The sequence below is a fragment of the Chiloscyllium punctatum genome, chromosome 22 (assembly GCF_047496795.1).
Source record: "Chiloscyllium punctatum isolate Juve2018m chromosome 22, sChiPun1.3, whole genome shotgun sequence".
Classification (NCBI taxonomy): Eukaryota; Metazoa; Chordata; class Chondrichthyes; order Orectolobiformes; family Hemiscylliidae; genus Chiloscyllium; species Chiloscyllium punctatum.
In genome coordinates this window covers 84,770,738-84,785,113 of record NC_092760.1, presented here as the reverse complement: position 1 = coordinate 84,785,113, position 14,376 = coordinate 84,770,738, and the positions used below count along the sequence as shown (strand labels likewise).

The following is a 14,376-nucleotide window of genomic DNA, read 5'->3' as shown; positions in this document are numbered from 1 at the left end:
TGAGATCCCATGTTACAATGCAAAGAAGTGGACAATTGGTTACTCCCCCAGTGTACTGTCCACTATTTGTCCCTTATGCACCATTCTTAAATGTCATTGTCTCATCAATGAGTTGGGGTCCTGCTATTTGCAATTTGTGTTCTGTGCATCATGACGTTGTTCCAGTGACTGCATTTTAAAAGTGTTTCATTTGGTTTATACTTATTTTTTAAAATTTTGATTTATTATTGTCACATGTACCGAGGTACAGTGAAATGTTTTGTTTTGGATGCAGTACAGGCAAATCATGCCAGAGAAAGTGTATTACAGTGATTGGACAGAGTGAGGAGTACAATATTACGACCGCAGGGAAGGTGCACAAAGAGCGAGATCAACATTAAATTTGAAATTTCAGAAGTTAATTCAGAAGCCTAATAACAGCGGGGAAGAAGCTGTTCTTGAATCTGGTGGTATGTGTGTTTAAGCTTTAGAATCTTCTGCCTGATGGAAGAGGTTGGAAGAGAGTTCATAAAGAGTGATAGTTAATTGTCACATCTGCCTTTATCTAAAATGCATTATTTAGTCTGAACCCAGGAAATCAGGGTTAGGATAAATAAATCAAAATACTGTGGATGCCAAAGGTAGAATTAGGAGTTGGCCACTGGAACCACCATTTTGCCAAAATCTCACCAGAATTCCAGCAAGACTGAAAAGCGGGGTTAAAAATACAGAGGGCAGTCACTGTTTAATGACAGCCATGGTTTTTCAATAATTCCATATTTTTAAAAAAAGATTTTCATCCATTTGTAATTTGGTGCCTCCTTATTGCAAATTCATAACTGCTCTCAATTGTGCGTGAAGAGTTAATTAGTTCTTCACACGACACACTTAAATTATTTTCTTGTTTGGTTAATCTTACAATAATGAATATGTGAGATGAGGTCCAAATGTGGTTTTCAAAAACTGCTCAAGTTTGTGCTTAGATGTAAGTATATAATGTTGAATGTTTATTGGACATGAAAGCATTTTAGGAAAGGTATTGCAAGTAAAAGGCTCTGTGATACATCATTAGAACGAAAGCAATGGAGCTGAGCTGAGGTTCTTTTGTATTTCACATCTTCATGAACACAGACATTGTTAGCTTAGTCTAAATATTCAACTCATCAATAGAGGTATTGTGTTAATGCCATAGGCCCAGCTAATTATCTCTGGATATGGGTTCAAAGTTGCTGTCGTGGGAATTTAAATTTAATTGATAATACCAAAGTTAAAAATTAATTGTGGGGCATATTTTTAAGGTGAGAGGAGAAAGATATAAAAGGACATGAGGGTACAACTTCTTTACACAGAGAGTGGTTAGCATGTGGAATGGACTACCAGAGAAAGCGATGGATGCAGGTACAGTTCTAATATTTGAATAAGTTCATGAATAGGAAAGATTTGGAAGGTTATGGGCCAAATACAGGTGGAACTGGTTTAATTTGGGATAATGGTTGGCATGGACTGATTAGACTGAAGGGTCTGTTCCTGTACTGGATGACTCTGTGACTCTGTGACTCTATGACTCTATAACAGGGAAGACAAAAGTGTTGTGTTAATGTCACTGTGCACATGATTCACAGGCAGAGCTAATTTCCCAAGGATATGAATTCAACCTGCTTTGGTGGAAATTAATTCAATTGATAATTCCAGAATTAAAAGTTAACTGTGTCAAACATGACAAGTGTCATTAAAACCCCAAACATTTCGGTGATACCCTTTAGGGATGGAAATCTGCCATCCTAATCTGGTCTGGCCTGCATGTGATTCCAGATCTATCAAAAAGTCTCTAAACAGTGCTCTGAAGTGACTGGGCAATCCACTCAATGTGAGGGCAATTGGGGATGGGATCCAAATACTGCCTTTGCTGTGATGCCTTCATCCCATGAAGGAATAATAGACCAAAGTCTCCAGTGAAATCATGGCTTTGCATACAGCAAAGCTAATATTCTTCAGGGTCCATTCACCTTTCCCTATAGCAGTTTACAAACACTTCTTTTTCTTTACTTTATCAAAATAATTTTCTTTTCATCCTTCTGTTCTTTTACACTGTATTATTTTTGCCAATACCTATTGAGATCCTATTGAAAACAGCATGTAGTTTAAGCAAAAACTTTCTGCAAATTCACTACTGATAGCCTTCTGGTGAAACAAAGACAGAAATTGCTGTCAAAATGCAACAGGTCTGGTGGCATCTATGGGAAGAAAGCAGAATTAACATAATGAGTTTGGTGATTCTTCTGCAGAACTGACAGCAACTAGGAAAGTCTGGTATTTATGCTGAAGACAAGGTTAGGGGAGGAGGAGGGGGGAGAGGTGAGAGGATGGGTGGTGATAGAACCCAGAGAGAGAGAGAGAGAGGGGGGGAGGGGGGTGGGGGAGAGAGGGAGAGAGATAGAGAGAGAGAGGGGGGGGTACACGATAGGGGTAGGTGGAGTGGATTGCGGATAGCGATCCAGGACAGAAGAGAAATGGAATAAGTGATAATGAGTGCAAAGGGTAACAGAGAATGGGTGGTCTGAGCTGAAGGCAAACCATACAATGTGATAATAGACTGAGAGTGGATGTAAACTGCTGGGCTGTTCTAAAACCACAGTCCTAACCTTTTTGTGGCCTTTGAACTACTTTGGACTTGACATCGAGTGGTCAGATTTAGAGGAGTTCAGATTAAGAGAGTTGCTGAGGGGTCTTGTGGCGCAGTGGGAGTGGTCTTATCTCTGAGCCAGAGATTTGGGTTCAAGTCACATCTGCTCCAAAGGTATATTATAAGATCCCTGAACAAGCTGATTGGAAACTATCTGAATAGTGAAATAGGGATTCTGATGCTGCAGTGATAACTTCTTGGCAAATAGGCCTGGGCTACAGCCTCCCTTTGGTAACATTTCTGAGCAAGTTGATGAGAAAATATATTTGAAGAGTTAATGAGATTAAGTCAGTCTGTTCACAATCTTATCAGAGAAAATCTTCAGTAATTTAATTCCAGTAATTCATATTTGTTTCTGTCCATTGATAAAAGTGGATAAACAATACTCCCTGTTGCCTTTAATTATTTTATCATTCCAGGTGGGGATTCTATCAGCTTTGCCCCATCTTGTCATGACGATTGTGGTACCCATTGGTGGGCAGATTGCTGATCACCTCAGAAGCAAAAGGATACTTTCAACCACAAATGTCAGAAAGATAATGAACTGTGGAGGTATGTCTCGTTTTTAGGGGTGGGGGGGGGGGGCAGTGCCATTGAAATGTTGCTTAAAAATTTCTAAACTCATTCCATTCAAACTATACCTGCCATAGAGTGGTACACCTAGTATTTGGAATATAGTAGTTCACACTTGACACTTTCGTGTAGATCCTACAACAACAACATGTGTTTATTTGACATTTTTCACATAACAAAACCATGTTTCATGGTGTATTATAGAGAATGCAATGGCACCGAATCACATAAAAAAAAACTAGGTCAGATGGCTGAAAGTGTAGTCAAGGAGTGTCTAAAAGGGTAGAGAGGCATATTCCAGAGCTTGGGACCTAAGCAGCTGAAGTCTCGGCCATTAATAGTGGAAGAGTTAAAATTGGAAACACTTAAATTTGGAGCTCAGATTTAGACCTGTGCAGATATCACGGAGGAATTTGAACCCTGTGTGGAGGGAGAAGGGGAAGGTCATGCACAAATTTGAAAATAACAATGAGAAATTTAAAACCGGGTGACAGTTGAATGGGAGTTGGTATGAGTTAAGGCACAGGCAGCAAAATTTTGGGTGACGTCAATGAGAGCATAATGTGGGAGTCCAGCCATTGGGATATTCAATTGGAAAAGCAATGGTGGCAAGGATTAAATTTTCAGCAACAAATGAACTGAGACAGAAGCAAAATTGGGAGATGGTATGGAAGTGGAAATAGGTATCTTAGTATAGGCACAAATGTGAGGCCAGTTGTTCATCCTGGCATCAAATGTGACACTAAGGTTGTGAATTGACTGATTTAATCTCATAAGGTTAGGGTTAGAAAATACCTAAATATATTTTCTAATCAACACAATCAGAAATATTATTAGTCCAGTCCTATTTGTTAAGAAGTTACCACTGCACCATCAGAACCCATGATTCACTTTTCAGATAGCTTCCAATCAGCTTGTTCAGTATTGTTATGACACACCCCTGGAGTAGGTGGGACTTTTACCCAGATCTCCTGGCTCAGAGATAAGGGCACACCACTGTGCCACAAGAGGGCTCAGCAACTCTCTTAATCTGAACTCCTCTAATTCTGACCTCCTGTACATCCTAATATTAATCTCTCACCATTGATAGCATTACCTTCAATTGCCTTGTCCTTAAAGCTGTGGAATACCCTCACTGCACCACGTTTTACTCTTTTAAACGTAGAAACATAGAAGAAAGGAATAGCAGTAGGCCATTCAGCCCTTCGAGCCTGCTCCACAATTCAGAATGATCACAGTTGATCTTCAATACCCTAATCTCATCCTCCCCCAATATCCTTGATTCCTTTAGCCACAAGAGTTATATCTACCCCCTTCTTGAAAGCATGTAACATATTGGCCTGAATCACTTCCTGTGGTAGTGAATCCTACAGGCTCACCACTCTGTGGGTGAAGAAATTTCTCCTCATCTCAGTCTTTAAACTACTCCCCCTTGTTCTGGACTCTCCCACAATCAGGAGCATCCTTCCTGCATCTCACTAGTGTGGTCCTGTTAGAATTTAATAGGTTTCTATGAGATCCCTCCTCATTCTTCTAAGGTCCAGTGAATACAATCCTAACCGACTCAACCTCCAGTCATTCATCAGTCCTACCATCCCAGGAATCAATTTGGTAATCAACCTTTGCTGCCCTCCCTCTATAGCATCCTTCTTCAAATAATGAGGCCAAAACTGATTGTAATATTCCAGGTGTGGCCTCACCAAATGCCCTATATAATTGCGTTAAATCATTCCTGTTCTTGTACTCGAATTCTCTCCCTATGAAGACCAGCATACAGTTTACCTTCTTTACTGCCTGTTGCACCTGCACACTTACTTTCAGTGACCGGTGCCTGAGGACACCCAGGTTTCCTTGAACATTCCCCTCTCACAATTTACAGCCATTCAAATAATAAGCTGTCTTCCTATTTTTGTTACCAAAGTAGATAACCTCTCATTTATCCACATTCTATCTTATCTGCCATGCACTTGCCCACTGATTCAGCCTGTCCAAATTACACTGCTACATCTCTGCATCCTCCTCACAGCTCACGCTTCCACCCAGCATTGTGTCATCTGCAAATTTTGAGATATTACATTTGATTCCCTCCTCTAAATCATTAATATTTATTGTGAATAGCTGTGATCCCAGTATTGATCACTGCAGTACTGACTAGTCACTAACTGTCATTCAGAACAAAAAAAAAGCACTCCTCACAATCGGTGTCCTTAACTAGGCTTTTTGGTCAAGAAACCTAATACTTTCTTATGTGACTTGGTGCCATAACTTGTTTTATAAAACCACTGTGAAGTGCCTTGAGATGTATTCTTATGTTGACGATATTTTATGAACATAAATGGTTAGTGTCATTTGATCAATGCTGCAATATTGAGATTAATAGAATATTGTTTAGATACATAAACTGATTACTGAACCTGCTGCTTTATTGTATACATGGCTTGAATGAAATATGGTCAGAAACGTTTGCTGTTGGCGAATATCAGATTTCTTATATGGGTTTAAGGGCATGCAGGCAAAGAGTAAAGAATACTTGCTGTTATGGAATATGACCTTGCAGTTCAGCCTCTGGAGTCCAATCAAGTTCAAAGGATGGAAGCAGATTCATTTGTAATTCATAACCTCAAGGATTGTGGGGTGAAACGATCAAAACATCTATTCTGCAAGGAATGGTCAAGTTCAATCTCGTTAACACAAGAGAAGAAGTACAATTAGTAACAAAATTACAGACTAACAGTAAGAAAATAACAATCACCAGTTCAGTTCTGAAGTTCTGAAATTGCCCCAAGCTATAGCAAGATTACTTCATTGGAGAATAAAATATTGAGTTTGTCTTGACGCAGATTTCCCAATAGCATGTTAGCTTAACATAAGAGATCTATATGTTTCATAAAATATCAAAACAAAGAGCTTGTTTCCAACCCCCAGTTCATGTTATGAAGTATTCTGGGTAATCCAATTTAGTCCTGAGTTCTCTGTGAGGTGGTACTTATCTCCACCTCAGTATCTGCTAATCATTAACATCTTAGCTAGATATTTCTTTAGAGCCGCTCTCAGGCCTCATCAGAAATATGGTGGAATATCTAAGGCCAGACATCTGCAAATTCTGGCTGCTAAGAAGCATAGAGGAAAAACATTGGCAAAATACTACGGATGCTGGAGATCTGCACAAAGAGAAGCATAGTCCATGCTTTGGATATGATTCTTCTTTGAATATTCTAAACTGATGCTGCACAACCTGCTTAGTTTCTTTGGCGCAATAAATTTATGAAATGTGTGTGCTTGACCAGATTAACACCAATTATTAGAAAATTGAATACACCTTATTATTCAATTTCATCACGGCAGGCAACACAATCCTAAAATGGTACATCATTAGCACAATGGTCCAGATTTTGTAGCTTTTTTGCAAATTAGAATTCCTACAGTGTGGGAACAGGCCATTAGCCCAACAAGTCCACATTGATCCTCCAAAGTGCAACCCCACCCAGACCCATTCCTTGACTAATGAATGTAACCTACACATCCCTGAACACTATGGGCAATTTAGTACGATCAATTAATTTAATCTGCACATCTTTGGATTGTGGGAGGAAACTGAAGCAAACCACATAGACACGGGGCAAATGTACAAACTCTACACAGACACACATATTTCACAAATTTATTCATGAGATGTGGGCACTGCTAGCCAGGCCAGTATTTACTGTCCAAAGGGCAGCCAAGAGTTAATTACATTGCTGTGGGTCTGGAGTTACACATAGTCCAGACAGGGTAAGGATAGCAGATTTCTCTAAGGAACACCAGCAATCCTGGTAGCTACTTGCAGTAATTGATGGTGATTATGTGGTCACCATTAGGCTAGCTTTCTCATTCCAGTTTTTTCTTTATTGACTTCAAATTTTGCAACCTACCATAGATTAATAGTTCATTGTGTCATTGCCTTCAGACCTTTGCAAAAGCCGACAGTTTCTGTGATAATTTTGGTTCAACTGTTTCATCATATTAATAATTGATTTACCTCTTGAAATCGCCTTGGAAATGACTTAAGTTGCTTAGTAATATGTAGTGTATTATAATTTTGCTTCTGAGGTTCAAAATTATTTTATTACACTGCTGTGTTGATGCATTCTATAGTTATGATGGAATTCGAAATATGAACACCTTTAAAGTGATTCCTAGTTAATACTATGAAAAATTGTCAATTAGAATTACTATGTATTTCAGAATAAGTTGAACAGAAACATAAATAACTAATGTAAATCATTTTTCAAAACTATACATTTAAATGATGATTTATGGTTTAATATATTAGCTGTGATGTTTTATGGTTCTTTTATGGGCCATAGAAAGCAGTCAAGACCAAATCATTGTAGAATTTCAAGAAGGAAATGTGTTATAGTACTTGGATCTCAAGAGATCAAAAAATATGATGGAACATGGGAACAGGATACTGAGTTAGATGTTCAGGCATGACTATAATGAATGGCAGAGCAGGTTAAAAGGGTTTCACATGTATTCCTCCTGGTCTAATTTTTCTAGGCTTTAGTTATATCATCTGTAATTTTGGGAATCTCTAGTAGGCTTTGTAACACCTCAACAAATTTACTTAAATTGTTGATTAATTACATTAGTTGTTTTTGTAGTTGTAAAAAGCACAAATTGGCTGCAGTGTTGGATACATAATAGCAGTGACAATAGTACAAGTTGGAATTATTAATTGTAAAATACTCAGAGCTGTTTTAAGTTCTAAACAAGGTGCTGCATCAATGGAAGTTTGCTTCCTTCACACAGAATTAATTACTATGTACAGACCCTTTGTTTGGGGCAGAACGTTTACTCTGAGGGGGCAGTGGGCACTGGTGCCATTGGTGGGCACACTGCTTCCTGAGACATGTTCCTGGAAGCCAGGTCAGGAATGGTGCAGTTATCTGTCTTCAAGTGCAAGGTAGTTTCTTCATTAAAATGTCACTAATGCCCAAAGCTGGCAGGCAGCTGGACCTTTCTAGACATCCACAGAACCACCGAGAGCATGCCAGCTGCCCCGTGCACATTTTGGTTCCCAACCAGGGGCCAACACTCCTGAACCCCCCATTTTGAGGGTTCCCAAGTGCATCTGGTGATTGCTGTAACCACGGATTCCTTCCGTAATGCTGATGGCTGTGCCCATTTTGTGCTTCATTTTTGTTAAAACTGTTTAGAGATGATTCAGGATGAAGGTGTCCTCCCTATTTCAACCTCAGATTGCAGTTTCTTCAATGCTGGAAGTTCTGCCATTGGCCTTCCTGCTTCGAGAGGACAGTTACCTTCCAGGCTTGGAGGGTGAACCTGCCTTAGGCCACTAAGTGGATGATACAGGTAAAATCCTTGCTCTGAACACAATGTTGGAATAATAATAATAATGGAAATCTGGAACAGTATCTCAAATGCAAAAAAGAGGCTAAGGCTGGAATAAAGATGATTTAAAGGAAGCATGAGGAAAGGATGTGTGCAGGGCCTGCATTTGGTCTTATGGCAAGGCCTCAACCCAAAATGCAAAATCCTCTCCCAAGTCTCAGGGAAAGGGCACATTTATGGCTGTTCTGAGTTGGTGGTTGACAACTGTTCAATTGTTGTACGTCAAGCGGTAATGGTATTTCCACTATTTTGTTTGGATTGTGCCCCTGACATGATGAAAAAGTAATGGTCACAGTGTGAATAATGTACGAATTGATTGTAAACTTGTAGGCCAAGATATATCCATGCGTTAACATGCTCCTTCCGGATGATAGAATTCAAGAGTTTGTGGAATATGAATGAAGTAATTTTGATGAGTTGCTAAACTACTCACTGCAGAATGGATGCAGTGGGTTGGCTGTGGAAGGGATTGATAATGAATTCATTGGCAATGGTTGTGATTAAGTAAACAGTTTTACCCAACATGGAGTCAATTTTCTTGTGTGCTGTTTTGACTACACCCATCCAGACAAAGTGATGAATATTCTATCATTCTGTAACCCAAACTGTTATAAACATTTTGTTATGAGATGTGATCTGATTATTTCGTGGACCCATCTAAATATATTTTGAACTTCCAAACAAAGGATATTTTGCCAAGGAAAGGCCATTTGGTACAACAGCAACAATGTTGCACTTGGAAGGAGCAGGGATCTCCAGGTGAAGTGAAGAGAAGCACACAGGTGCAGAATTCGTAGGCAGAGAGATCAAAAGATCATACAAATGGTGCGAGAGGAGCATTGAATAATAAGTCTTTGCAGATGATCAGATTAACATTCTGAGGGTCTAACCAAAGTAACAAATAATCCAAAACTGTACAAAATAATTAAGGTAGAGAGACCATAACAAGTTACCAAAGTGATGGTGTTAAAACGGGACAATAAGCAAAGAGTACGGCAGCGGTACTAAATGAATACTTTGACTCCTGTCTTTACTAAATTATAAGTTGGCGACAATAGGCGTTGAGCAACTGAGCAGTATAGTGATAGATAAAGAAGAGGTACTAAAAAAGTTGGCAATAATCCTGGTAGAGAAGTCACCAAGCCTGAACAGGATCCATCCAAGATTGTTGAGAGAAGTAAGGGAGATGGCTGCTGAGTCATTCACAGTAATTTTCCAGGTCCGACTGAACACAGGATTAAACTGGAGCATTGCAAATGCAATGTTGCTATTCACAAATAGGGCAAAGGATAACCCAGGAAACTTCAGACCTGTCAACTTGACGTCAATAGTGGAAAACCGATGGAGGTCAGAATATGGGATAAAAATAAGTTAATAATGGATAGTCAACATAGCATTGTCAAATTTAGGATTATGTTTGACAATTTAATTGAGTGTTTGATGAGTTGACACAGACAGTGAAGGAGGGCAGTGCTCTGAAAGTTGTATGTTTAGACTTTTGGAAAGCATTTGATACTATGCCACATGGCATGTTGGCTAGCCAGTCAGAAATATTTAAGATTGATGACTTTAACAGAATGGATTAGAAGATGGCTAAAAGATAGGAAATAGATATTTCTATAGATGGGCATTTCTATGACTGGAGCTGACTTGAAAATAATGTTTCCAGGGATCACTGCTGTGACCTTTGCTTTTTCTGATGTATATAAATGATTTGGAGATGGGTGTTGGGGGCAAATCTCTAAATGTGCAAATGGTTTGTGAGAATAATGCATAGCGACTTCAGAGGGAATTGACAAGTTAGCCAAATGGGTCGAGACCTGGCAGATGAAATTCAATGCAGAGAAATTCAGTGAACAGTTTACTCTTGGCTTGTTCAGTCAGACCCCCGCGCGATCCTTTGCTAATATCATGCATTATGGGAGGACACACAATACAGGCTCAATGGTGCAACCTTGAGTACAGGTGCAGAGGGACCTCAGGGTTCAAGTGCCTTCTTACCAAAATATGGCCAAGCAAGTCATGTGTCGCTGGACATCGGAGTGCATCTGGGAAAATTAACAAACAGTGAATTTCACAACTAATCTTGGAGGAACCGGTTTGGGTGAAGTTCACAACACAGAATCAGATAGGTTAATTGTTGTTTTAAGTCTGTCCAAGAGAAAGGCTGTATTAGTGAGTACAGTGGGTTCTTTATTGATTATATGTTTTTGGAGATAAATCTCTTGATTAAACTTAAAATATAAGCCATAGCTATTAAATTAACCTGGTGCAGTGTTTTGTAGAGGAATGAGACGGTGTTATTTTCTGGGTCTGTAGATTGTGAAGGAGCAAAAATGGCCTTTGCAGTGATATGTACTTCTTGTCAGATGTGGATATTTAAAGAGAGTTAAGGGTTACTGCGGATTATATCTGCCATAAATGCTGTTGGATGTGAATCTTATCAGATTGAGTGGATCGGTTGGAGAGACAGATAGAAGCGATGAGGAATTTGTAACAGCAACAGTATGTGATGGATGGCAGTTATAGGAAGGGGGTAAAGTCTCAGATACAGTCACATAGATGGGTTAACTCCAGGACGGGTAAGAGAGGTAGGCACCTAGGGCAGGAGTCTTTTGTGGATATACCCATTTCAAACAGGTATGCTGTTTTGGAAAATGTAGGGGGTGATGGATTCTCAGGGGAATGTAGCAAAAACAGCCAAGTTTTTGGTATTGAGACTGGCTCTAACGCAACGAGGGGTACATCGGCTTCCAAGAGATCAATTGTGTTAGGGGACTCTGTAGTCCAAGGTACACAGACTTTTCTGTAGCCAGCAGAGAAAAAGCACAATGGTGTGTTGATTCCCTGGTGCGAGGATCAAGGATGTCTCAGAGAGGGTGCAGAATGTTCTCACGGGGGAGAGGGGCCAGCAGGAGGTCATTGTCCACATTGAAACCAACGATATAGGAAGAGAAAAGGTTGAGATTCTGAAGGGAGATTACAGAAAGTTAGGCAGAAATTTAAAAAGGAGGTCCTCAAGGGTAGTAATATCTGGATTATGCCCAGGGCTATAAGCTAGTGAGGGCAGGAATAGGAGGATAGAGCAGATGAATGCATGGCTGAGGAGCTGGTGTATGGGAGAAGGATTCACATTTTTGGATCATTGGAATCTCTTTTGGATAGAAGTGATCTGTACAAGAAGAACTGATTGCGCCTAAATTGGAAGGGGACTAAGATACTGGCAGGGAAATTTGCTAGAACTGCTTGGGAGGATTTAAACTAGTAAGGTGGGGGGATGGGACCCAGGGAGATAGTGAGGAAAAAGATCAATCTGAGACTGGTGAAGTTGAGAACAGAAGTGAGTCAAACAGTCAGGGCAGGCAGGGACAAGGTAGCATTTATTTCAATGCAAGAGGCCTAACAGGGAAGGCAGATGAACTCAGGGTATGGTTAGGAACATGGGACTGAGAAATCATAGCAATTACAGAAACATGCATCAGGGATGGGCAGAACTGGCAGCTTAATGTTCCAGGATATAAATGCTACAGGATGGACAGAAAGAGAGGCAAGTGAGGAAGGAGAGTGGCATTTTTGAGAAGGGATAGCATTACAGTTGTGCTGAGGGAGGATTTACCCGGAAATACATCCAGGGAAGTTATTTGGATGGAACTGAGAAATAAGAAAGGGATGATCACCTTATTGGGATTGTATTATAGACCCCCTAATAGCCAGAGGGAAATTGAGAAACAAACTTGTAAGGAGATCTCAGCTATCTGTAAGAATAATAGGATAGTTATGGTAGAGGATTTTAACTTTCCAAACATCAACTGGGACTGCCATAGTGTTAAAGGTTTAGATGGAGAGCAATTTCTTAAGTGTGTACAAGACAATTTTCTGATTCAGTATGTGGATGTACCTACTAGAGAAGGTGCAAAACTTGACCGACTCTTGGGAAATAACGCAGAGCAGGTGACTGACGTGTCAGTGGGGGAGCACTTTGGGGCCAGCAATCATAATTCTACTCATTTTAAAATAGCATTTGAAAAGGATAGACCAGATCTAAAAGTTGAAGTTCTAAATTGGAGAAGGGCCGAGTTTTACAGTATTAGGCAAGAACTTTCAAAAGCTGATTGAAGGCATATGTCCGCAGGTAAAGGGACGACTGGAAAATGGGAAGCCTTCAGAAATGAGATATCAAGAATCCAGAGAAAGTATATTCCTGTCAGGATGAAAGGGAAGGCTGGTAGGTATAGGGAATACTGGATGACTAAAGAAATTGAGGGTTTAGTTAAGAAAAAGAAGGAAGCATATGTCAGGTATAGACAGGATAGATCGAGTGAATCCTTAGAAGAGTATAAAGAAAGTAGGAGTATACTTAAGAGGGAAATCAGGAGGACAAAACGGGGATATGAGATAGCTTTGGCAAATAGAATTAAGGAGAATCCAAAGGGTTTTTACAAATATATTAAGGACAAAAGGGTAACTAGGGAGAGAATAGGGCCCCTCAAAGATCAGCAAGGTGGCCTTTATGTGGAGCCACAGAAAAGGGGAGAGATACTAAATGAATATTTTGCATCAGTATTTACTGTGGAAAAGAATATGGAAGATATAGACTGTAGGGAAATAGATGGTGACATCTTGCAAAATGTCCAGATTACAGAGGAGGAAGTGCTGGATGTCTTGAAATGGTTAAAGGTGGATAAATTCCCAGGACATGATCAGGTGTACCCGAGAACTCTGTGGGAAGCTAGAGAAGTGATTGCTGGGCCTCTTGCTGAGATATTTGTATCATCGATAGTCACAGGTGAGGTGCCGGAAGACTGGAGGTTGGCAAATGTGGTGCCACTGTTTAAGAAGGGCGGTAAAGACAAGTCAGGGAACTGTAAACCAGTGAGCCTGATCTCAGTGGTGGGCAAGTTGTTGGAGGGAATCCTGAGGGACAGGGTGTACATGTATTTGGAAAGGCAAGAACTGATTAGAGATAGTCAACATGGCTTTGTGCGTGGGAAATCATGTCTCACAAACTTTTTCGAGTGTTTTGAAGAAGTAACAAAGAAGATTGATGAGGGCAGAGCAGTAGATGTGATCTATATGGACTTCAGTAAGACGTTCGACAAGGTTTCCCATGGGAGACTGATTAGCAAGGTTAGATCTCATGGAATACAGGGAGAACTAGCCATTTGGATATAGAACTGGCTCAAAGGTGGTGGAGGGTTGTTTTTCAGACTGGAGGCCTGTGACCAGTGGAGTGCCACAAGGGTCAGTGCTGGGTCCTCTACTTTTTGTCATTTACATATATGATTTGGATGCAAGCATAAGAGGTACAGTTAGTAAGTTTGCAGATGACACCAAAATTGGAGGTGTAGTGGACAGCGAAGAGGGTTACCTCAGATTACAACAGGATCTGGACCAGATGGGCCAATGGGCTGAGAAGTGGCAGATGGAGTTTAATTCAGATCAATGCGAGGTGCTGCATTTTGGGAAAGCAAATCTTAGCAGGACTTATACACTTAATGGTAAGGTCCTAGGGAGTGTTGCTGAACAAAGACAATTTGGAGTGCAGGTTCATAGCTGCTTGAAAGTGGAGGCGCAGGTAGATAGGAGAGTGAAGAAGGCATTTGGTATGCTTTCCTTTATTGATACGAGTATTGAGTACAGGGGTTGGGAGGTCATGTTGTGGCTGTACAGGAGAAAGTGAGGACTGCAGATGCTGGGGATCAGAGCTTAAAAATGTGTTGCTGGAAAAGCGCAGCAGGGTCGGGCAG

General features: G+C 40.3%; 1 protein-coding gene across 1 annotated transcript in view; it reads left to right on the top strand.

The window, feature by feature from the left end:
- slc17a6a (solute carrier family 17 member 6a) overlaps nt 1-14,376 on the top strand; it is a 66,249-nt gene that overhangs the window by 40,222 nt on the left and 11,651 nt on the right. Inside the window, exon 9 of the mRNA XM_072592746.1 lies at nt 3,082-3,214. Coding sequence (XP_072448847.1) covers nt 3,082-3,214 — 133 coding nt within the window. The remainder of the gene's footprint in view (nt 1-3,081; nt 3,215-14,376) is intronic.